The sequence below is a fragment of the Acinonyx jubatus genome, chromosome B2 (genome assembly GCF_027475565.1).
Source record: "Acinonyx jubatus isolate Ajub_Pintada_27869175 chromosome B2, VMU_Ajub_asm_v1.0, whole genome shotgun sequence".
Classification (NCBI taxonomy): domain Eukaryota; kingdom Metazoa; phylum Chordata; class Mammalia; order Carnivora; family Felidae; genus Acinonyx; species Acinonyx jubatus.
In genome coordinates this window covers 109,119,485-109,143,266 of record NC_069385.1, presented here as the reverse complement: position 1 = coordinate 109,143,266, position 23,782 = coordinate 109,119,485, and the positions used below count along the sequence as shown (strand labels likewise).

Here is a 23,782-nt window from a genome sequence, read left to right as displayed (position 1 = left end):
GGCAGGACCCTGGAGTCCTGGCGCCACTGCTCCGGGCCTGTGAGGCCCTCTGTGGCTGCCCCTCCTCCTCCCAGCTGCTTGGGGGAAGGGAGGTCTAAGCAGGCCTGGGGGGCCCTTCCGAGCCAGAGGGGGATGAAGCACTCACTATCCATCCCCTCTCAGCATATCCTGGAGGCCTGAGCAGCAGCTGGGGCCCATCTTCTAAAGCTTGACTCTTCCTGACCCGCCTCCTACACCCCTTGCTGCTTTCACAACAAAGAAAGAATGTGGGGGTGGTGGCGCTGGGGGTGGGGGGGTGCCTGGAACAAGGGCTGCACTGGGCCTCCCCACAGCTGGAGACTTGGCCATGCCCTGCAGCCCAGACTGCCCGGAGATGGACTTGGGATAAATTTGTCAGTTTAACGGCCTTCAGCCAGGCTGAAGCCGAGCCTGTTTGTACCTTTGGGCTCAGATTGGTCCAGAGCCAAACCAGAACCCAGCCATGCACTGGTCCCTCACTTCTTCAGGGGTTCTACAGTATCTCCGGGCTACCTTGCTTGGGGACATCAAAGACACCCTTCTGTTCTAGGTCTTCCTCAGGATTTCTGGTTGCTGAGAAGTGAGTCAGAGCCCACATTTCCCCACTCCTACCCAGAGAATTTGGGGGAACCGTTGGTCAGAGCCCCCAGGAAGGCCCAGAACTGACAATCCTCCCCAGGGGCCACAAAAGTCACTTTGGTTCTCTGAGTCCCTGCAGATTGAGCGGGCGGTAGGCACAGCCGACGCCCCCCTACCTCGTCAGGTCCCCCGCACTCCCCGGGGCCTCCCTTCTTCAGTCCCCCGTCCATCTCCAGACCCCTCCCCCAACTGCGAGCTCCTCCCCCGCCACGGCGGGGTGGGGGCGTCGAAGGGGCGGGGCGCCGCGCGGCGGCCGGCGGGGAGGGGGCGTCGCGGGGCGGGGCTTGGAGGCTGTGGCTGCGGCGGCGGCGCGCGAGGGTTCGGAGGTACCAGCAGCGCGCGGCTCCGGCTCGGGACGCCTCGGGCTCGGGCTCCGGCTGCGGCTACTGCAGCGGCGCCCGCGCTCCGGTGCGCTCCGCCTCCCGGGCCCGCCGCGGAGCGCAGTTCGCGCGCCCGCCGTGTGCCGGCCGGCTCCTCTCCCCGAGCCCGCCGCCGCGATGGGAGCTGCGCCGGGAACCCCGAGCAGCCTCCGCCGGCTGCCTCTGCTCAGTGTCCTGCTGCTGCCGCTGCTGGGCGGTGAGTCGCGGCGAGCTGCGGGAGCGGGGCGCGAGAAGCGCGGGAGCCCCGCGGGCAAAAGGGGACACCGGGGAGGTGGCTTTGGGTGGCTGGGCCAGGCAAGACACTCTGGAGTGGTGGCGAGGTCTCGGCGGGCGCGAGGTCTCGGCGGCCGGTTTGGCTAACCCCCCACGGACTCGCTCGGGCCCCTCTCCCTTCGCGCCCGTGAGGACACGTTTCCAGCCGCCACAGAGTTTTCCCGGTCTGAGCGGAGAGTTTGCTCGGGAACTGCCGGGAGTTGCCGGCTCCCGGACCCCGGTGGCGAGTTTCTTTTCGGGAGGGAAACGACTCCCTTCTCCTTGGGGGGGCGCGGTGAGGTGGCTGGCGGCGGGGGAGACGGAGTTCCCCCAGCAGTCTCAGTCTAGGTGAGGGGGGCCGGCCTGGGGCCGGATGCGGGACCGACCTGCGACGCGCAGAGCGCGGAGCTTTGTTACCTACGCCGGCCAGACGCTCCCGGCTTCCCTCCTCCAAGTTCCCGGGCCAGGCTGGGACTCTTGATGGCCCTGCTGGTGCTGGCGGAAGAAGGGGAGAATTAGAGGCCGCCCCGTCTCCTCCAGTTCCTGGGCCCGAGCCCTGAGCCCACTCCCAGCCGGGTCGAATCTGGGGAGCGGAGAGTCCGAGGCTGTCGCGGTGACTAATGTGTGAAGGCCGCTGCCAAAATCGGGCATGGCCGGCCTGCAAAGGTGCGGACGGGGTTTGTTCTGCTCCTTCCTGGATTTCCATCCTGTCTCTCCGCACCGAGGAAAGAAAATCTCTCATTCTACGGACAGAAAGGCAAAAAGAGTTCATTCTGCCCTTTCTTGGAGGGCCTCAGCGTTTTGATGAGGGTGTGGCCGGTATCTACAGGGCAGACAGGACCCGACACCCCCGCTCCCCGCCCCCCCCAGCCTTTATTTCCTGACTTGGTCACACCTGAGAGTCACCAATGAGGTGTTGAAGTGCTTTACGGGAAAGCACCAAGCTACCTGCACACCCCCAACGGCCTGGACTGGAAATATGTCCCCCACAACACACACACACACACACACACACACACACACACACTCTCCTCTCTCTCTCTCTCTCTCTCTCTCTCTCTCTCTCTCTCTCTCTCTCTCTCTTTAGTAATGATCCTGGCAGCAGCCCTTTCTGGAGGAACTCTGCCCAGGACACCTGGTCCTAGCTTATCACTTTCCTCTTTCTTGGAAGAGTGGCCATAGAGAGGGTGGGGGTAGAGAATAGCCTTTTCTGACATCTCCCTTGGCTTGCCAGCTGTTGAGAGGTTCTGGTGCTTATGGAATCAACATCTCCCCCACCCCTAGTTAAATGGAGAGGTAATTGTAACTCAAGACGGAGAGGTAGGAACAGGCTCCAGGGATTCGTAGGAGGTGTTTCTGGAGCTGCCCTGTGTTCCTTGTGATGTGTAGGGTGGTTATTGCTCATGGCAGAACCCACATCTGCTCCCAGAGGAAGTATGGAAGTTTTTTTGCTCAGCCAGGATCGGGGGCCCAGCCATATGGGTGAGCAGCTCCAGCTCCCAGGCTTCCTAGGTCGGTGGCTGGGTTTGGGTGTGTGCGTCGCCTGATTTGGCTGTCTTCCCTGCTGATGTTTAGAGTTCTGGAGTCAAGGGGAGATTCTGGTGGGGACTGGGCCCTTGTTCGTTCAACAAATGCTAAATTCCTAAATTCCTTGTGTGAGAAGATGACTCTGATGTTAATCGATGTTAATCCGGTGACGGGTGTTTAGCATAGAGGGGGGTCTTGGGGGAAGTTAGGGCAGGCAGGCTGAGGGCTTGGGACTGGAGGTCTGGAATCTCCTCGGGGGGTGGGGAGATGTCTTGTGCTCAACAAAGGAACATTTTAATGAGAGCCTTAAATCAGTTCCACCAAATGTGCCTTGGTGTGGAACCTGTCCATGTGCTGTAAACAATTTCAGCCGAGGCTAAGGTGCCTGCTGTCTTCTGGTGAAATCCGGGGACTCAACCAACCCCAGATGGCATGACTTCAGGGGGCAACGATTTTTTAATAGATTATAGTAGATTTTTCCATCTTACTGTTTGTGTAATTAACTGGAGTTTTAGTGAGACCCTGCTGTTAATAAGGCCGGAGTGAGGGACCTACTCTGGCTAGGTTTGTGGATTAGACCATTTTGAAGTTTGGGCAATTATGCTGTAAATGGCTGAGTAGCTTTCCAAACTTTGAGATCCCTGTTGTGATAAATACGGCGGAGGGGGGAAGAGAGGGCTTGGTGTTGAAAATCTGGGAGTCTTATCACCAGCTGTTTGAGTGGTCAGTTGTGGTCACTACCTATCACCATTCCCATCTCCCCTCTCTGGGTTCTTCCTTCCAGGCTCTTGTGTCTTTTGGGCAGATTGAGTTGTCACATTCAGAGATAGGCTGTCCTGCGGATTCCTTGAGGCTCTGCAGCTTGTAATTCAGGCCTAGGAGTTGCTTTTATCAGTGATGGGTTTCCTCAGTTGTTGGGAAGTACCTGCTGTGGGAGGGCAAGGGTAGTCTGTGCACATCACTTGCTGAGGGATCTGATCACACTCCTGGCGTTCAGAGCGGGGCTGAATGGTGGAGAGAGCTGTGCAGGCTGTGTATTTGGCAAAACAGCAACTTGAAGTCTTTGACAAGCCCGGTGGCCCTGGGCAAATTTCTTGACCTCACAGTTTGCCTCCTCTGTGAAGGGACTTAACTTTCTGGAGTTGTGCAGAGGATTAAATGTCATGAAGTCTATACAGGGCCCCTTTCTTGTTCTTCCCTCTCCTGGGGTATGCTTCCCACATACCTTTCCAGCCTCACAAGTCACCCCCAACCAGAAACATTTTCCACCTACTGGACCTTCCATTCCAGCCCAGCTAGTCCATTTACCATCCCCTAAGACATGTGTGGTTTCTCAGACCTTTCTTTCCTCTCAGGCCAGTCCTTGGTATGTGTTGCCTCCCCCATCTCTCTCTTGCCTGGCCCCACTTCCACTTTTGTCCCCAAAGCTGTCCCATTCTCCTGCCAGAAAGACGCCTGTAGAACTTTTGGACTCTGTCATTCTTAGGACATGTCCATATTTTTGTCCCATTTGAGTTTTAACTTTCTTTTGTTTGTTTATTTACTTTGAGAGAGAAAGGGAGAAAGCCATTAGGGAAAGGGCAGAGAGAGAGGGAGAGTTAGAGAATCCCAAGCAGGCTCTGCGCTGACAGCAGCGAGCCCATCGCGGGGCTCGAACTCATGACTCGTGAGATCGTGAACTGAGTTGAGGTGGGACGCTCAACTGACTGAGCCACCCAGGTGCCCCTCAAGTTTTAACTTTCTAAAGTGCCCCCCCCTTGTCAAATTCTTTACAGTATCATTTAAAATGAGTCCTTTTCTAGGCTTATTAAAAATGAACCTTTTGGGTACAAGGCAGAACAATCAAGGGCAGAAGTAAACATCCCCTTTACCTCCGAGGTGTTGGGGGTCCTGTACCCTTTCCACCTTCTCTGGGTTGGGGCTGCCTGTTGTTCCTCCTTGTACCTGCTCTGCCAGGACTGAATCAAGGGGTCAGACCATTGTTCCCTGTTTCTGGGCTGTCCATTCTTTGTTGATGTGCTAGGGCTTCTGGCTTTCCCCAGACATTCCTTGCAGGGGCAACCACTTCTACATGTGAAGCTGGCCTGCCTCAGAGTCAAAAACTGGGAGCTGTCTAGGGGCCACTCAAAATAAGGCCCACAGAAAAGTGGCACCAACACTCCCTGGGAGCACAAGTCAGAATTCCAGTCTGCATTTAATAAGCTCCCCAAGGTGGGGCACCTGGGTGGCTCAGTCAGTTAAGCATCCGACTTCAGCTCAGGTCATGATCTCCTAATTCGCGGGTTTGAGCCCCTCTTCGGGCCCTGTGCTGACAGCTCAGAGCCTGGAGCCTGCTTTGGATTGTCTCCCTCTCTCTCTGTCTCTCTCTCTCTCTCTCTCTCTCTCTCTCAAATAAACATTAAAAAAAATTAAAAATAAGCTCCCCAAGGTGACTGTACCCCAAAGTTCCAGAAGCCCAGAAGCTTTCAAATTAGGGACCCTGAATCTTGAACAGTATTTGAACATTTACCTTAAATAACTTTTAATTCATGTGAACTCTGGTGTGACATGTGCACTTAAAAATTACCTCACCAAAAAAAGAAAAAAAAATTACCTCACTTTGGGTTGAATTTGAGTTAGATTTTGTCAGGAAACCTGTCCATTAAACGTGTGAATCCAGAAGGTGTGCGGCGGTAAGTGTGATATTCAATTCCTCCTGGAGCCTCAGCTTTTCCTCGAGGAGCGTATGTCTCATTTTATAATGAAAGTCAGCGGAGAAGTTGGATTTGTTAGGCAAAAATTTCGTCGGTGGATGACTTTTCAGGAATACATTTGATTCATAAAGGGAGGCTGCGTCTCTGTTGGGCTTTGGCGATAGTTGTTGAATCTTTGGAAGACTTCATGTTTTGGAGTGAAGGGGTTTGTGTGTTTGTGTCTAAGCCAGTGGGGCTTCTGTGAGACTCATCTGGGATGGACGTTGGCCGGTTCCGACTCTAATATTTGAGCCAAGAGCAGTTTGGGGCCAGGGATGCAGTCTTCGGTGTTTTCCTGATGGAAGAAAGGGTCATGAAACAGGGCTGGGTGTCCTTGGCCTGCATCCCTCAGCCTCCTCTGCCCTTCCTAGCCTCAGTAGCATGCTTTTCTGCTCTGTGCCCCTGGCACTACCCGTGGCAGAGCCACATGGAGGGGTTACAGGTTCAGGGCCATGCTTGCTGGGGGGCGGGGAGGGCGGGCTCTAGCCTTGCCTTCGAGCTGGCTGCCTGCCTCTCTTTTGGATTCCTGCTCTGGCCCCCCCATCGCCTGGTCCTTTTGTCCCCAAAGCTGCCATGGTGACTGGGTTAGAGTCCTGTCTTGGGGTTCTCTGAGTTCATCGCTGAGTGCACATGTGGCCCTGCTGAGCCCCTTGGCGCTTTGGTGGAGCTGGCACAGAAGCTGCTACAGCTAGTCAGTGGTTTGAGGAAGCCCTCTGCAGTGTGTCACTTTTTCCATCCTCTTCTCTGCGTTCAGGCCTTTTCCCTCCCAGTAATGCTACACAGGCGGCAGTGGGGCAGGGAGGAAGCTTTGCTGGAAGGGCTGACACGCGCAGGCGCCTTTCCCCTCTTGCAGCTTGGATTGGGGTCACCAAGCTCCGGTGTCCCTTTGTGTGATGACACTGACTGAATACACAGGTGAGTGGAATGCAGTCTACTGGGTGTCCTGTGGATCCCAAGTTCCTGCCAGAAGCTTAGACCCCGATGAGCAAGGCTATGCAGTTGCTGGGTTAGGTGGGTATTCAATGGCTGGAAACTAGGTCTGGAGTTATGGGGGTAGGGACTGTGAATCACACGTTAGGAAGATGTAGATTTGTGGTCCAGAGACCACCAGGTAATACAGAAGGAGGGCAGGTAACCAGAGGACCTATTTAAACTTTGAGCTGTCTGGGCCTTACGGTCGACCTGGTCCTGGCTCAATTGCTGCCCATCCGAATCATCAGGGAAGGAGTCAGAAAAGGCATTTTCCTTCCTTATTTGTTAGATTCTCTTGTAATTTTTGAATAGCCAATCCAGGCATGGCTCACATCTCAAAAGGAAATGACGTCTTAAAATTGCTTCCCAGGAAAAGTAAAATAAAATTGTTTCCCAGGAGATTCTTACCTACATTCAGGTTTGAGAACCACTGGGTTGCCATAAGGAGTTTGTCCGTCCAAAGTGGAGGTGTGGTGATGAGAAAGGTTGGTATTGATATTGAGGGGCTTAGGATGGGGTCTGTTCCAAATGTATTTGAGTGTTTTCTGTGGGTGAAGCTGTCTCAGGTGGGGTGGGAGGCAGGAAGGAGACATGATAGAGAGATGTGAATCACGTCAACTGCAGTAAAAGACAACACTTGGTAAAATGCTGAATAGAAGACCATTCTAGAATGTGTAGGAGAGTAAGTCCATGATGCAGGCGCAAAAGGGTAGTAGAAGGGCTTCAGAGAAGAGAGAGCATTGAATTGCTAGTAGATGTAGGCTGTGGTGACCGATCAGAATGACAAAAAGGCATCGTACCAGGAGTCTGAAAACTTAGGTGGTTCTTGTCTAACATCATACACATCAATGTACGATAAAGGAGGAGAAGTGACATCTGTGGTCCTGTGACACCTGCTTTTCTATATTCTGGTCCAGGCTCAATTGCCGCCTAGCCACATGACCTCGAGCTGGTGAATTAACCTTTCCGAGACTCAGTTTCCTCATCTGCAAAGTACAAGTGCTGAGGAAGTTATGATGTAGTACTCCCACCGGAGGTGGTTGACCCAGGGGTGCAGTCCCTCTGGTCAGCTCTGATGTCTGTTCCCAGAAACTGTCCTGACCCTTTGTCTCCTCTTAATGTGTCAGCCTTTGTTTCCAGTCCTCGATCCCTAGCGTGGTTTGCAAGGCTCGACAAAGTTGCTCTTGACGGGCAGCTTTAGAAATGGTTTCCTCATTTGAGAGCACAGATTGTCTAAATGGGTCTCAGTATTCCAACAGCAGCTCAGAAATGTGAGCACGGCCACTTTGCATTTTCTGGTGGGAACTCTTCCCCCTCCGTCCTAGTACCAGATTCTCCCCAGGGTGCTCAGTGCTGGTGTGGGGTCACCATCTCCCTCGGCATGCTAATGTTCTTCTGGGGAGAGCGGAGTAAGCTGTGCTTCTTGCAGCTTAGGCAGACTTTTATAATACCCAAGGGAGGGGCTTTGGTCATCACAGAATGGCTGTGGGGTTTCCCCAGTCAGTTGCTCTGGGTCGCTTGGGTGAACTTCTACCAAATACCATGGGAGGTTCCCAAGGTACGATGTGGTCAGGGATGGAGGGCTCTCCCCTGTGGGTGGTTAAGGAGGTCAGAGTAGGCAGTAGCATGCACTGCTTTCCCCCCAGGAGACACACTGGCTCTTTTTTGCCCCTTCTGGGGCGCCGTTGGTGAGGCAGTGAGGAGAATGATTGTTTCTTTGGGGCATGGATGGCTGAGATGTCCCAGCAGCTAGCTCATAGAGTGCCCTTGTGCAAATTAGAAATAGGCCCCTTTCTCCAAGTGAATGCAGCCCTGCATCAGGACGCAGGGCAGCCAAGTCAGGCTGTGTGCTGACAGCTCAGAGCCTGGAACCTGCTTTGGATTCTGTGTCTCCCTGTCTCTTGGCCCCTCCTCTGCTCACTCTCTGTGTCTTTCTGTCTCTCAAAAATGAATAAACATTAACAAAAAAAAAAAAAGGGACACAGGGCAGTATGTCGGTATTAACACCTTGGCTGGGCATCTTGAGCAGTGCACAACCTGAATAGTCATATGTGGCTGTCCCATTGGAATGAGTGGGTCTTTGCTTCTCAGCTGATGGTCCAAGATGATTTTGGTGACCTCTAGTCTAATACTATGTTTTAGTTGAGCCATTTTCACTACTATTTGCCTCCCTTCTGTGGTGGTGGGGTGGGACACTGCTGCTCTCATCCCACACTGTAGGAGAAACCTGGGAGGTGGGGGCCCCAGTGCTGTACCCACTCCATATTATATGTCTGTAGCTGCTGGGGTCTTGGTCTATTTCTAGGCTCCTCCCCTAAACCAAGGATTTTACTGCCTTGCACATGCAGGCTTCTAAAGCCTTATGTAATAATAAAGAAGGCTGGCTGAATCTTCAGGGAAGAGGGCCTGCTCAGGCCACATCTCCTTAAGAAGTATCAGGCTTGCCTCTCTCCTGTGTCCTCTTTCCCTGGGCACACTGGGGGCCTCCAGTGGCTCCAGGTAAAGTGTGTAGGCTTGCCTGTTTTAGAGGAAATCCTGCAAGAGTGGTGGTATCACTTTAGTAGCAAAGATGGGTGTTGGTGGGCTCGAGTTCTGGGTACCTGGAGGTGTGAGGTGTACATTCCTCCTGAGGAGGGACTGGGAGGGAGACATGGGCCCTGCTCCCACATTTGCCACAGACTTCTCATGTGATGTTGGGCAAGTCCCACCTTCTGCTCTGGCCTCAACTTGAGGACACAAGACCTTGGAAGACCCTTAAGGTGGTTGTCTTTGGGGCTCACCCAGCGTTGCCATATACAACGTCCAGCTGTGTTTTGTTTTTTTTTTAATTTTTTTAATGTTTTATTTATTTTCGAGAGAGAGAGAGAGCGCGAGAACATGTAGGGGAGGGGCAGAAAGAGAGATAGGGAGACGCAGAATCGAAGCAGGCTCCATGCTCTGAGCTGTCAGCACAGAGCCTGATGTGGGGCTCGAACTCATGAACCATGAGATCATGACCTGAGTCGAAGTTGGACTTAAGTGACTGAGCCATCCAGGTGCCCCCAACTGTGTTTCTGTTACACGTTACACACCCTCCTCCTCACCCTTGGTTTGAGAGAGAGGACTTTAAGGGCTGCATTTTGTTCTGGAGTCTCTAGTGCGTGCGCACAGATGTGTTTAGACTCGATCAACTGGTGATGTGGGCATTAGGGTTTAATTCTTGGATGTGAAGGGGAATGGAGAAGTTTGAGTAAATTTTGGAAAGGTTTGGGAAAGAATTCTTACAAAGGAAAAAAAAAGGAAGAGTTTTTATCTGAGTAAAAGAAGGCAGAAACTTACCTGGTTGGTCCTCAAAGTACTGGAGGGACTAGTGCCTTGGTGAGGAACACCTTTTCGTTTGTACAGAAGGGGGAACAACTGAAGGGAGGCTTTAAGCTGGAAGGAGGGGCTGGGTGTGCTTTGGGAGAGCCTCCTCTGTAATCCCAACAAGCGGACCTACCTTTGCAGTTGACAGAATGCTTTTGCTCACACTGATGTTCGATCCTGTTCCCAAGGCTCACAGGTATGCAGGATGAGGGTGGTTGTTTTTTTTTTGTTTTTTTTTTTTTTTTGGTGGGGGGAGGCGGGGTAAAAGGATGGGAGGCATTTGACAGGGAAACTGAGGTACAAAGTATGATCCACTCAAGACTGCAGAGTTGGTAAACGGGAGAGCTGATTCTGTGCTCTCATATATCCTAAAGGCTATGAAGTGTTACACACACACATGCCTTGGAGTGGGGTGAACTCAGAGTGGGCTGAATGTGGGGGAGTGGATTTGGCAGGTGACATAACTGTCTGGGTGGGGTTTAGGAGCAGTCCTGTTAGAGGATCGGGAGCCTTTGCTCTTTTGCGTAAGGAGTTGTATCAGTAACTTACGCATGCAGAGATCTTTTGGGCCACAGCATTCAAGATTGCCAATTTTTCTTGCTCTTATAAATTTTTGTTGTTGTTCTTACAAAACAGCAAGGTTGAGGTTTTCAATGGCCCATTCAGAGGCTTGTGTACATGTTAAAGTTTTTAGTTATGGTCAGGCTATGTAATCTAGAAGTCCAGAACACCGTGCCCGAATCCCCACGATTTGAGCTTTTCTCATGAACCTCTGAGCCCTCATGAACCATCTCTTCCGCCTGGTGCTTCTGGAAGGTCACGGGCAGTTACAGGCCCTGGCTTGCAGGTGTATTGCCACATTCCAGACCAGTGTGCCTGCTGGGAGTTGCACACTAAGGTTACGCTGTGATGGAGACCACGTAGGTGGTAACAGAGTCATCACTGCTGTGGATAATAGAGTTGCTGCCTCTAACTACTTTTGTACAGATGGATGAGCCCACACTTGGTGGTACAGGCCCTGGCACATAGTAGGGACATGATGGATGTAGGTTTCCCTTTCATGTTTGACTTTGGAGGCAGGTCTTTTAATTTTCAAGAGATTTCAGAATTGCTTGGGCAATGACCAATGACAGTCGAGGAGATGTACATTTTTTAGTGCCAGGTACATCTCCCTTTAGCTGAGCTGTGAACCGCTCTTGGCAATCCTGCTAAGTTTGTTCTTCTGCTTCTGAAATTCTAGGATTCCAACATGGGAACCTGTATCCTATCATTGAAGGGGACAAAGTGGTATTTGGCGTTCTGATTCTGTTGTAGCTCGTCTGTTCAAAAACAAGAGAAGGTTCCTTTAGGTCAGCAGGTCCTTAAAGAGGGGATGTGCTAGGATAGCATGTGAGATCCCAAGGTCATTTCCAGCTACCTGAAAAACAAAATTTACAAACAAAGAAAATGGTTGTCTTGTAGCCTTAGAGGGGGAAAAAACCAAACCAAAACAAAAAACCAGTAAGAAGTGCTGTTGGTCTCACAGCGCCAGCTACAAAGAGCAAACCATCCTGTTTGGTTAATTTAGCAGATTAACCCGATGTTAAACTGACCAATTTAGAAAATGCCCAACTTGCAAGCAGCTTTGTGCCTGTGATCCAGCCTGTGATCCAGCCTGTGATCTGAGCTCCTCCTCCACCGAAGGGGTCCGGGCCTCCTGCGGGAGGAGCTTCCAGGGGGAGGAGGGGCTGCTGGGCCCAGGAACAGCCCCGGGGGGCCTGGAGGAGGATCTCTGTCTGCTCCTTACCACTCCCCTCTTTCTGAAAACTCCTTAAAACAAAAGACTTTTTATTTAGTAAACACACACCCTGCCTCCTTGAAGTGTTTTGAGTTTGTTGGTGCAGTACAGGCCGAGGGGTGGCGAGTTTTCCCTTCATTGTAAGGGGCTGGGGTGCTTCTCTGGCCTCGCATGCCTTTTTTTCCCTCTCTTTACCTTTGTTTCCGGGGCCATTTGAACAGGGTCTGAGAGGTCCTGCAGAGCTGGCCTGCTGTGTCTCTCTACTTGAGCCTCCTTGTGAGACTCACTTTCCCGGGCCCCCCTGGAGCTGTTGCCGGCAACCCAGAAAGGAGGCAGGGGAGCTTGGGCCAGCCGGGGCCGGGCTTGGGTGGCACCCCTCTCTGTCCCCTTCCCACCCAGCCCAGATCAAAGGAGCCCTCCTCAGGGAGCGGGGAAATACCTCTCCCAATAGCCCCACCAGTGAGTAAACAGCCAGGGCCTCTTGTAGGTTTTGAAGCGGGGTGCTGCAGGCCCGGAGGAATGCAGAACATTTCATTTTAGGAGTGGACTTAGGTTTCCACTGCTTTCGGTATTTGCAAATTTGAAACAAATGCCCTCATTTAGCAGCAGGCAGGCTGGGCAGTAAACGGGGGCTGTTTAAGGGCGTTTATGGCGGTCACAGGTATTTGTGGGTAGAGGGACCCCAGCAGGTTTGGAAAAGGACAGAAGGTTTATGGTTAGGTGGGTTGTACAAAGACCTCAGCCAGGTCTCTGGTGGAGGGTTGTTGTTAGGTGGGCTTTGTCATAAAAAGCATTGCTGCCTCCTGCCCCCCCAGGAAGTATCTCTTTCTGGCAAACAAAGAGGGTTGGGATGGTGTTTATCCCCCTGAGGCTGATGCTAGGGGCCTTGTCCCTCTCCCCTCTAGTTTGGCTGCCAAAGTATCAGATTTCCAGTGAACCCTTCCTTCTTCCACCCCCGCAGCTTGAAAGGCTCATTAAATGTGCTTTATATATAACAAGTTGGCTGAGAGGTTCCCCCTCACTTCCAGCCAGTTTTGTGAGGAAGGAGCTAGGAAAACCTGTTTTCCTTTTGTTGTTGTTTCTGGAAGTAGATCTGTGAAGGAGCAATTGCAAAAAGACCCGGATTTTAGCAATCAGCCAAGCAAGTGTTACTTGCCTTTGATGGGACTGCTTAGCTGGGGATGGTCTGCCTGAGGCCTGCTGGGTGCCACCGCCCCCCTCCCCGGGAAATTCAGAAATTATTTAAGAACTGAGTTCTAGCTTCACAACTTGCTCCTGAGAGACCCTAGGTCTGTTCACCTCTTTGAGCCGCAATTTCCCCTTTTGTAGGAGGATAAAGGTAATGATACCAATCCCATGAGGGTGCTTGTAAAAATTAGGTGAGATAGTACTGTCTTTCATCAAAACTCTAAGGTGCTTATTTTTCAGTTTCACATCTTTGAAACCGGATGGTAACACGATTGTGTGGTATTGTGTCCTAGTTTAACTGGGACCATTTCCTTTTCGTGTAACACAAAAAACCGTGCATCTTAGTGTCGGTGGCATCTTTGAAATTCATGTGTATGTGAAGGACTTAGTCTGTCTTAGAGTGAATGCTCAATCAAAGATAGTTATAACGTGATGACAGTGATTTATTTACAGGGCTGCTTTTGTTTGCCACCCACCAGTAACTTTCAGTAGAAACTATTTTCCTTTTAGTCTGGCACATAAATAAATGATGCTTAAGGCATAAGGCATCATGCTAGGTTGTGTATGCGTGTGAGGGTGTGTGTGTGTGTGTGTGTGTGTGTGTGTGTGTGTGTGTGTGTGTGGTGGGTACTATAAGTCCTTAGAAAGCAAGAGATGTCTAGAAAAGGAGGTGGATGTCCCTAGGAGGGCAAACAGTCTATTATGGAAAGAAAATGCCTCTCTGATGGTCGAGTCTCCATTTAAAAAGGCTGAGCTATTCCTGGGGGAGACTAGAGACTCACTCCAGGAACGGATTGTCTGGTAGGCAAGTTGAGACTGAACCAGAAGAGAGTAATTGACAAGGCAAGGGTGCAGAGAAGCACCAAAGAGGAGGACACAGTAAATGCCAGGCACTCAGAGGATGGAGATGTGAGTGGGGCAGGCAGGAGACAGACAGTGCTGGTAGCATTTTCTTCGCCTCCCAGGCTGCACAGTTGTGTGGGGTTGATCCAAGCTTTGTGGAGACAGCGCTGCTGTTCATTCTGCTTTGTGCTACCCAGGCACTTACTCAGTGGCACCTTTTCCCTTCAGGATGGAAGTGGCCCAGAGGCTGAGGAGCTCATCCCTTGGTTTAGTTCTGGTTAATTTGATGGTAGCATGGATTAGGTGTGGGGTTGGGGTTTAGACTGTAGACAAAAAGAGAAAGATATGTCTGTTTTATACGTATTCGTGAATGTCAAGAGCAAACCCCCCCGCCCCCTTTTTAATAGATTGCTGTGTAGATTTGTGTTCCAAGCCTTCCAGATGTTCACTTCTCTAGGCTTAGCCATTCTACCTTATAGGGGTTTCAGAATGCATTCTTTTGGTGTTTTCTAGAAGTTTAACTCTTGGTAGCTGTGCCCAACTAGGAAAGGGGCTGGTTAATGGATCACTTTCGGAAGGCAAGAACTCAGAAGTCGCAGGGTCTAGGAGACCCAGCCCTTCTATGCGCTTTTTTTTTTTTTCACTTCTGTTGGCTTCCTTTGGGAGTGTTTTGAAGAAGAATAAGCTATTGTAGCTGATGTGTCTTGAACAATCAGGAGGAATGGTGTTGAGGTTAAGAAAATTCCAGTGCTCTTTTCCTAAAAGCCTTTGATGTGCCCGTAAAGGCATTTTTGATGATAAAAACTTATTTGAGAGGCCCTTTGAAACTCAGTGTGAATTTTCTTCTGGGGAAGCCAATCTTCCCATCTTCTCTGTCCTGTGAGGATTGAGAGAGGCAGTGGTTCTTTTCAAACCAGGTCAACAAATACTTTGAAGCCTTTTTATATCCAAGGCACTCAGAGAGATACCTATGGGCCCTCAGTTGACCTGAGTTTAGCCAGTTGCCCAGTTTGGGTCTAACACTGCCCGTTCCTTATTTACATCCATGAGCAGAAGAGCCGAGGAGGACTTGGATGGACCTATGTGGGTCTCTTGCCAGCTGCTGGCCTTGGGGGTGATGACTCTGGCAGCTGAATTAACAGCTGCTTGTTCTGGTCCAGGCGGCTGCCTCAGCCCTGGGGAGAGGTGTTGATCAGGCTGATGATCAGGCTGACCGGGCAGCAAATCCCCCTGAGCCCTAGGTTGGAAGTAAATGAGTTAAAAGTTGCTCTTAGACTCCTGACAACTAGCTTTCAGTTTTTGCAGCCAACAGAGAACTCTGAAAACGGTGTAAATTGGGTTATTTACACTGCCTCAGTTTTTGTTGCTTCCATGAAGTTGGTGAAGGAGGGCATGAATCCAAGTGAGCTTTTCAGGTTCTTGGTCGCCCAGTTCGGCAGGTACCTGGCATCAGGTGAAGAGGAGGTGTGGGGGTGGGCGTGTCAGGGTGTAATGCCCTTGAATGCAGGATGTGTGGTGACCGGACAAGCCTTTGAGGTGCCTGGGACCAGCCCCTTTCATTAGATCAAAGAAATACCTTTTGTTTTCCCCGCTCACACTTTCCTCTGCCCCGGAGCCAGAGTTGTAAAGAGGTGGAGTTGTGAGGGTCTGCATCTGGTGGCTGGGGTGGTGAGTGGAGTAGGGGGCAAAGGGGATGGGTCTTCCCTCATGCTGAGCACTTCCTGCCCTCTGCTCCCGCTGCCCTGGGTGTGCAGGGGTCTGCCTGGGCTAGCCTGGGCACCTCAGGCTCTGCTGGGCCACTGCCCGGTAAGGCCCTGCCTGAGCTGGGCTGTAAGCTGGTGAAACCAGCCACACAAAGACGGATTTCACTCCAGGCTAAGTGTTTTGTTGCTGAATCATTTGCATTCATTAAAAGTAGTGAAGGGCGAGTGATATTTAAGGCAACACGACGGGTTTGCTGGAGGCCTATGCCTTAGAACCTCATTAAGAATTCTTGGGGCGGGGGAGAGGATGGGTGCAGCTCATTCAAAGCTTACTTAACTTCTGGCTGCTTTGGGCATAGGCCAGCTACTAAAATATGAAAAATGTTTGCCCAGCAGCCCCCAGAGCTTGGCCAGACTGCCCTGGCCAAAGAAAACACACACTTACAATTCATTATTTAGCCTCCTCCTGCGAGCTTGCTCGTGTCTCTTCCTCCCATGGGACCTTGCTGAGTAGGGGGCACAGGGGGGCGGGGAGTGCAGAAAGACTCCTACCTATTTTTAAGGGGAAGTTTGGCCGAAAGCAAGCACTGTCTATCTGCCCCCCCCCCCCAGCCCGCCCTCCCTCCCCCCTCCCTTCCCTAGGTTATTTCTCTCATTCCCTACAGACAGATTTTAGGATGTTTCTGAGGATTTGCTATTTGAAACAGCACCGTCACAAATGTCCTTGTACCCACCTTTACCCTTATGCTTGTGTGTCTGTAGGATAAATTCCCAGAAGTGGAGCTGCTCTGTCAAAAGATATGAACATATCAAAGTGGCATGCAACATTTCGCATTTCTGTAATTTTTCTCAGGAGGGAGTTCATAGCTTTCATCAAGTTTCTGAATCACCACTGTGCAGTAGGCCTGTGAAAATCACACGGGGTAATGTGTGAAAACTGGTAAGCGTGGCTCAGGTGTGGAGCATTGCCAGGGGGAACCAGAGAATTTACTGGCTAGGCTGGGACATTATTAATAGCTATGCCAAGAGAGCCACGTAAGTCAAGGTTGTTCTAGGTAACTTGGGAGTGTGGTAGCCCATTGCCCACCCAGCTTCCCATTCCCTCATTTCTGAGGCCACATATGGCCTTTCTTCTACACCATGCTGCTCTAAATTACCCGCTCCTCTCTATTTTCCATTCTGTCAGATGTGTTCTGTGGCCCCCCCAGCTTGACAATGAGCTTAGTAGGGTGGCTTGAGTTTCTGTCGTCTGTTTTTCCCCAAGCCCAGTGACCCTATCCCAGATGGTTGCTCAAGAAGTTGGATTCTGCAGATCATAATCCTAGTCTTGGAAGCAGTTTCACTTTTCTGGACTCCATCTCTTCATCTGTAGGATGAGAATGATAATGTCCACCTCATATGGCTATGACAAGGTCTTTGCTGTAAAGTCTGTGTGGGGGCGGGGGTGGGAGGGGTGTTGTGCTGTTGCCATTGTTTTGTGGCGGTGAGCTTCAGGGACACTTACAACTTCTCACTGACATATATTTGGGAGCCTTTAGGCTCTGCAAGCTGTATGGTCCCCCCCCCCCCCCCCCCCCCCGCTCTCCCTTTGTTACTCTCCCCTTAATTGCTCTCCTATCTGTTCCCTTCCCTTCTATCCCATGCCCGTGGCTTAGTTCAGCCCTTGTCATTCCTCCCTTGGAAGACTGCTGGAGAAAAAGAAGTGATTTTTTTTGAAGGCAACCTCTCTCCCCCCCCTCAAAAACATCACGAAGATACGTACTTTATGCAATCTGAGATTAAAAAAAAAAAATCAGATGAGAAGCAACAAAAAAAGTCAGATGAGAAGCAACAGACCAAGATGAAAAGGAAGCCGACCAAGAAGGGTGAGGAAATAGGGGACTGGCTGAGATAACAAATAAGTACAAGGAAACAAAAATGCAATAGCAGAATTAAGTTCCCAGCGTAATCTTTAAAGGGCCTCATGGGCACTATGATTAACCTAATCAATGCCATGTTGTTGGTAGCTCTCAGAATTCAGAGGAAAAAGTATAGGGAGATGAAAATGATGACAAAAATAAAAAATGTGATAATTACAGAAATAGATTCAAGATGCTAAAAAACAATGAACAAGGGCACCTGGGTGACTCTGTTGGTTATGCATCTGACTCTTGATTTCGGCTCAGGTCATGATCTCATGGTTTGTGGGTTCGAGCCCCATGTTGGGCTCTGTGCTGACAGCTCAGAGCCTGCTTGGGATTCTCTCTCTCTCTGCCTCTCCCCCTTCTCTTTCTCAAAATAAATTTAAAAGTTTTAAAAAAGTTTCATGCTTTTTTTCCTGAGACAGACCTAAAATAGTGACAAAGTTTGTTTTCTTGTTCTTTTTCTAACTTGAGATGAATAGCCTAATTTATTTCATTATTTAGGAAATGATTTAAGATTATTAATTTTCTTCGAAACACAGCTTTGAAATTAATTTGAAATGAAAACGTGTAGAATTGATAAGTTAAGGTCCTTGCCTGGAAAAAAACAAAACGAAACAGTAAAAAAAGCTTCGGCAAGTTCAATCAAGAAAAAGAAAAGGTCAATATTAGGTAAACCAAGAAAGGAAAAAGAGGCTTTAGCCTCATTCTTGGCTTTACAGCAATTTCTTGAGCACCTACTAGGCACCTGGTAGACACTGGGGACAGGCAGCAGGGAATGAGCTGGATCTCACTGTTCAGTGAAGAGGACGTACGGAAATGTGTAGTGATAATCACACCTGTGATCATCGCGATGGAAAGATTAAAAAAATGTATCATGGGTTACCATGCCATGCTAAGAAGTCTATGCAAGGAAAACAAAAATTACGGAATTTTATTCAGAAACCAATAGAATGACTAAATAGGCCAGTATCTATTGAAAACAATTGAAAGATAATAAAAACAGCTAAACAAAACCCAAAACTGTTATATCTGAAGGCGCTGACAGGAAATTTCAAAAATTGTGGAGGATGGGGCACCTGGCTGGCTCAGTTGCTATAGCATGTGACTCTTGATCTCGGGATCGTGAGTTCGAGTCCCACATTGGGTGTAGCAGTTACTTTAAAATCTTTTTTTTTTTTTTAAATGCTGAGGATATAGAGCCTTATGATGCAAAGATTGTCATCCAGCCAAGGAACAGATGGATGGTCACCCCCACCTGTCACAACATTGATATAACCTTGCTTCTAAATGCTGGCTGACAGTGCAGAAAAGAAAAGCAGACTACTCAGAGAAATATCGATGTAAAAGTAATATAAAATACTGTCAAATTGAATCTTATAATATGTTACAGGATAACATACTATAAACAACTAACCGATTTATTCCAAAAATGCATGGGTAATTTAATCAAACATAATTCATTAAAATAAGTCACACAGTGATGCAGTTGTGTCAATAGATTCAAAAGTGACATTAGATACAAATTAACAAGGGGTCTTGATTTTTTAAAAATTTATTTTATTTTAAAAGTTTATTGAGAGTGCTCGCTTCGGCAGCACATATACTAAAAGTTCATTGAGAGAGAAAAGCAGGGGAGGAGCAGAGAGAGAGACAGACAGACGCAGTCACTGCAGAGCCCCACGTGGGGCATGATCTCACAGTTTGTGGGTTTGAGATCTGTATGAGGCTCTGCGCTGACAGCTCAGAACTTGCTTGGGATTCTCTCTTTCCTGCTCTCTCTCTCATTCTCTCAAAATAAATAAATAAATATAAAAAATTCAAACCGCAGTCAACATTATACTTAAAAATGAAACTGTAGGTGGGTGATGGGTATTGAAGAGGGCGTCTTTTGGGATGAGCACTGGGTGTCATATGGAAACCATTTTGACAATAAATCTCATATATTAAAAAAAAAATGAAACTGTAATGCTGTTCTCGTTAAAATAGAGAAGGCAGGGGTGCCTGGGTGGCTCAGTCGGTTAAGTGTCCAACTTCAGCTCAGGTCATGATCTTGTGGTTTGTGGGTTCAAGCCCCATGTAGGGCTCTGTGCTGATAGCTTGGAGTCTGGAGCCTGCTTTGGATTCTGTGTCTCCCTCTCTCTCTGCCCCTCCCCTGCTCACGCTCTGTCTCACTCTCTCTCTCAAAAATAAATAAACATTAAAAAAATTAAAAAATAAAGAAGGCATTACACCAAAAAATAAAATCACTATTTTAACATTATTCTGGAAATTCTAGTTGAATTAATACTGTAAGAAATATGAAAGTCAAAATAAAGTTAATGTCTTTTGCAGATGGCATCATTTTTTTTAAGTAGGCTCCACACCCAACATGGGGCTCAAACTCATGACCCTGAGACCAAGAGTCACATGCTCTACCAACTGAGCCAGCCAACTGCCTTGATTTTTACATGTAAAGCTCAACTACCAACTGAGAACCATTAGAATCAACAAGAGAGTTGGCTCATTTGGCCAAAAACAAAACTACACAAGACCTAGAAATTTTGCTACTTACCAGCAAGTAACCTTTTAGAAAATACAAAGAAAACAATCACACTCAAAAAATCAACAAAAATATAATGCTTCAGGCATAAGGCAATATCATGGAAACTATACGTTGATGGGGTCAGTAAATTTCATCTGTCTCCCCTCTGAATTTGGAACCAGTGGAGGCAGGGATGGGGAAGACAAGACAGACACAGGAATTGGACAGATGGAAATCAATGTATCATCTTTATTATTGATAAAGGCTAGGTTGAGGAACAAGATTTAAATCTGAAGAGGATAACCTTGTCTGATTCATCCCTGAATATGTGTGTGTGTGTGTGTGTGTGTGTGTGTGTGTGTGTGTGTGTGTATGTGTATGGTGTAGGCCTATACAAAATGTGTCTTCCCTGCAGGGGGCGGGTCCCCTAAGTGGGTGGGGGAGGAAGGGTTAGAGCCAACATGGAACAGGGCAGGGTTGGAGCCTAGAGCCTAAGTGAGTGGGGAAAGAAAGGAGCCTACATGCCCAATCAGACTCCCTGAGGTTTATAGGAGTGGCGTACCACTGGCACCCTCTGTAATGCAATAGAGAGGAGTTATTCCTTCTTAAGTCTTCCTCCTTTTGCTCTCTGAAGTCACTGGAGCTTAAAGGCCCTGTCCCTATATGCCTGGGGGTGTGAGCACCTGGGAGTGTGGCTCTTCCCTCCAGGGAATGGGCAAAGCTCTAGGTCAGTGATTCCTGCTTCCACTTCACTGACCACCCTACTCCTTTGTGGATCCTTCTAGGACACCTGGAGAGCGGGATAGATTTCTCCCTAGAAGGCTCTCAAATGGATCAAAACAGGATAGTATTTAAATGAATTCTGAGGAACTCTGTACCCAGGGGTGAAAATTCATTTCCTATCTATTTCCTAACCCAAATCATATGCAAACACCTTTTCTTCTGAGAATTTACCAGCTGAGAACAGGAACTTTTTTTTTTTTAATGTTTATTCATTTTTGAGAGAGAGAGCATGAGTGGGAGAGGGGCTGAGAGAGGGAGACACAGAATCCGAAGCAGGCTCCAGTCTCTGAGCTGTAGCACAGAGCCTGACATGGGGCTCAAACCCACAGACCGCGAGATCATGACCTGAGCCGAAGTTGGATGCTTAACCGAAGGAGCCACCCAGGTGCCCTGAGAATAGGAACTTTCATTGCTTTGTTCACTGCTGTATTCCCAGCACTTAGAACAATGCCTGGCACATGGTAGGCATTAAGTAACTTAATGCCCATTCTTAGGAGGGAAAAGTATAACATGTAATGCAGAAAAGGCCTTATAGTCTTGATCTTATTGTTTATAAGTAAATAAGGAAAAAGGTAGACAACCAAGTTGAATAGGAAATGGACAATCAAAAATTCAGCCAACCAATAAATACATGAAAGATTGCCTTATCTTGTTAAGGATGAACTAAATGTCTCCAGTGAATTGCAGATTGCAACAAAGCATTATTTCATGTCTCTCAAATTGGCAAAGATTAATAAGTATCAGGGTGGTAAGGCTGCATAAATTGGCACAACCTTTAGAGTCATTTGTCATTTATCAAAAACTTGAAATTGTATTCTCTTTGGTCCAAGCTGGGGAGGGGGGGGGGGCTCTGTTTCTAGGAAGTATCCTGCAAGCACTCGCATTATCAGTGTGCTTAGGTGCCTGTACAGAGAAGTTTAGTTGGAGCATTGTTTGTAATGGCAAAATATTAAGCCATCTGAATGTTCATGATTAGGATGCTGGACAAATAGATCATGGGTCATTGACACAGTGAAATAATACACAGTAGTTGAAATGAATGAACTAGAACCCTTTAAACAGACATGGGAAGATCTCTGTAATTAACTGTAAGGCAAAAAAAGCAAGTTATAGAATAGCCGGTGTTAGGCATTGCATTATGTCCCCCCAAAGGTTATGTTCAAGTCCCAAGTCCCAGTATCTGTGAATTTGACCTTATTTGGAAATAGGTACTTTGCAGATGTAATCAAGCTAAGGTGAAGTCATTAAGGTAAATTCTAATCCCCTCTGACTGGAGATACCCTTATGAGAAGAGAAGAGACACGGAGACACACGAAGAGAGGAGAGACGGCCGTATGAAGGAGGCAGAGACTGGAGTGAAGTGTCTCTAAGCCGAGGAGCACCAAGGGTTGCCAGCAACAGCAGAAGCTAGGAGAGAGGCATGGAGTAGACTCTCCAGAGCCTCCAAGGAACCAGTCTTGCCAACACCTTGTTTTCACCCCTCGGCCTCCAAAACCGTGAGAGAATAAACCGCTGTTTTAAGCCACCCGGTTGTGGTTACTTGGCACAGCAACCCTAGGAAACAAATGAGACAGGTATGGCCATTATCCCATAATCATGCATTCTGTGGGTGCACCTGTTGCCCTGTCCATGACAAAGCGCTGCTTTAGTCCGTCTTGTACACTAACAACCACTTTCTCGAAGCAGGAACCCACTAGCGTGGTGATTTTTTTTTTTTTTTTTTTTTTTTTTTTGTCAGGGGATGGCATGAGCAGGGTAAATTTGTATCTCATCTCCTTTGCCGCCTCCTCCAGTACTTGCCTGCTGTGTTCCTCCTCATTCGTCTCTGGTAATTCTGCATCCTGAATTACCCAGAGTTCTCTGACCACGCTTTGTCTTTGTGTTTTAGTCTTGTTCTATTTGCCAAGCCCCATTCTTTGTTAAAAGTTTGATGAGCCTTCTTCCAGGATTCTTCTCACTCCCCTGTCCCCCCACTTTGAGTTAGAAAGCTTATGCATCCACCCCACCATGCTGTGGTGATAATGTGGTAAAGCCTTGATTATGGTAGGGTGTCCTTTGCAGCCAGATGACCTGAGATTTGAATCCTGCATTTGGCACTCACCTTGCTGCGTGACCTTGAGCAAGTTGTTTTACCACTCTGTGCCTCAGTTTCCCCATCTGTGCAACGGGGATCAAAGTATCTACTTTTACAACGGGCAGTTGTAAGCATTAACAAGCTAATATGGTTAAAGTGCCTGGCACATAGTAAGCGGTCAGTAGGTGTTAGCTATTACTGTAATTATATGTTTACTTGTCTGACTCCCCCACTAAACTGAGATACTTAAAGGCAGTAATTGTGTGTTTTTCTGTCTCATCCCCAGTGTCTTGCAGAGTACTTGGCACATGGTAGGCTCTTGATGAGTGTTTGTTGAATTAATAATGATAATTAACATAATTGCCTACGAGGATCCCATATTGGGCCTTGACCCTCTAGTTATTCCACAACATGCCAGGATAATGGCGCTAAATATGGCTCAGTAAAACCAGCACAGATCAGTTGGTGTTTCCTGAGCACCTCCAACGGGGAAGGCACCTGCAGTGGAGGGGACAGATGAGTGTGAGGCCAGCCCTGTGCTCAGGGAGCTTAGAATCTAATGGGGAAGACAGTTGGTAAGCACAGGAGATGTTAAGTGACAATATGAGGTTGTAATAAGCATTTGTGAGAGCAGTAGAAGACACAGGATGTACATTGACAGTTATTGTTTCACTTGGCACGTTGTTATCTAACTTCCTCCTTGTTTTCCAAGTTCATCCTAGAAAGGTTCTTAAACGTTTTAATAATGAAACTTAGGTCTAGAGGTTGCATCAGGTTCAGATTCGATTTTTTTTTCATGTGTACTTTCCTTAAATTTTTTTTTAATGTTTATTTATTTTTGAGAGAGACAGAGACAGAATGTGAGTGGGTTAGGGGCAGAGAGAGAGGGAGACACAGAATCTGAAGCAGGCTCCAGGCTCTGAGCTGTCAGCACAGAGCCCGACGCGGGGCTCGAACTCACGAGCCAAGAGATCATGACCTGAGCCGAAGTCGGGCGCTCAGCCAACTGAGCCACCCAGGCACCCGTCATGTGTACTTCCCTTAGTAGACACATAACATCTGGTTGTCTCTCTGGAATTAGCAGCCATCAATAATCATTGCTAGAGCCATTATTTCATTAGGGG

The 23,782-nt window shown here is 48.6% G+C and overlaps 1 protein-coding gene across 1 annotated transcript in view; it reads left to right on the top strand.

Annotated features, from left to right (window-relative positions):
* The first annotated feature begins 954 nt into the window (after window positions 1–954).
* Window positions 955–23,782, top strand: part of PTK7 (protein tyrosine kinase 7 (inactive)) — a 63,154-nt gene continuing 40,326 nt past the window's right edge. The window contains exon 1 of the mRNA XM_027057716.2: window positions 955–1,233. Within this exon, the coding sequence (XP_026913517.2) occupies window positions 1,155–1,233 (79 nt within the window). The 5' untranslated portion in view covers window positions 955–1,154. The remainder of the gene's footprint in view (window positions 1,234–23,782) is intronic.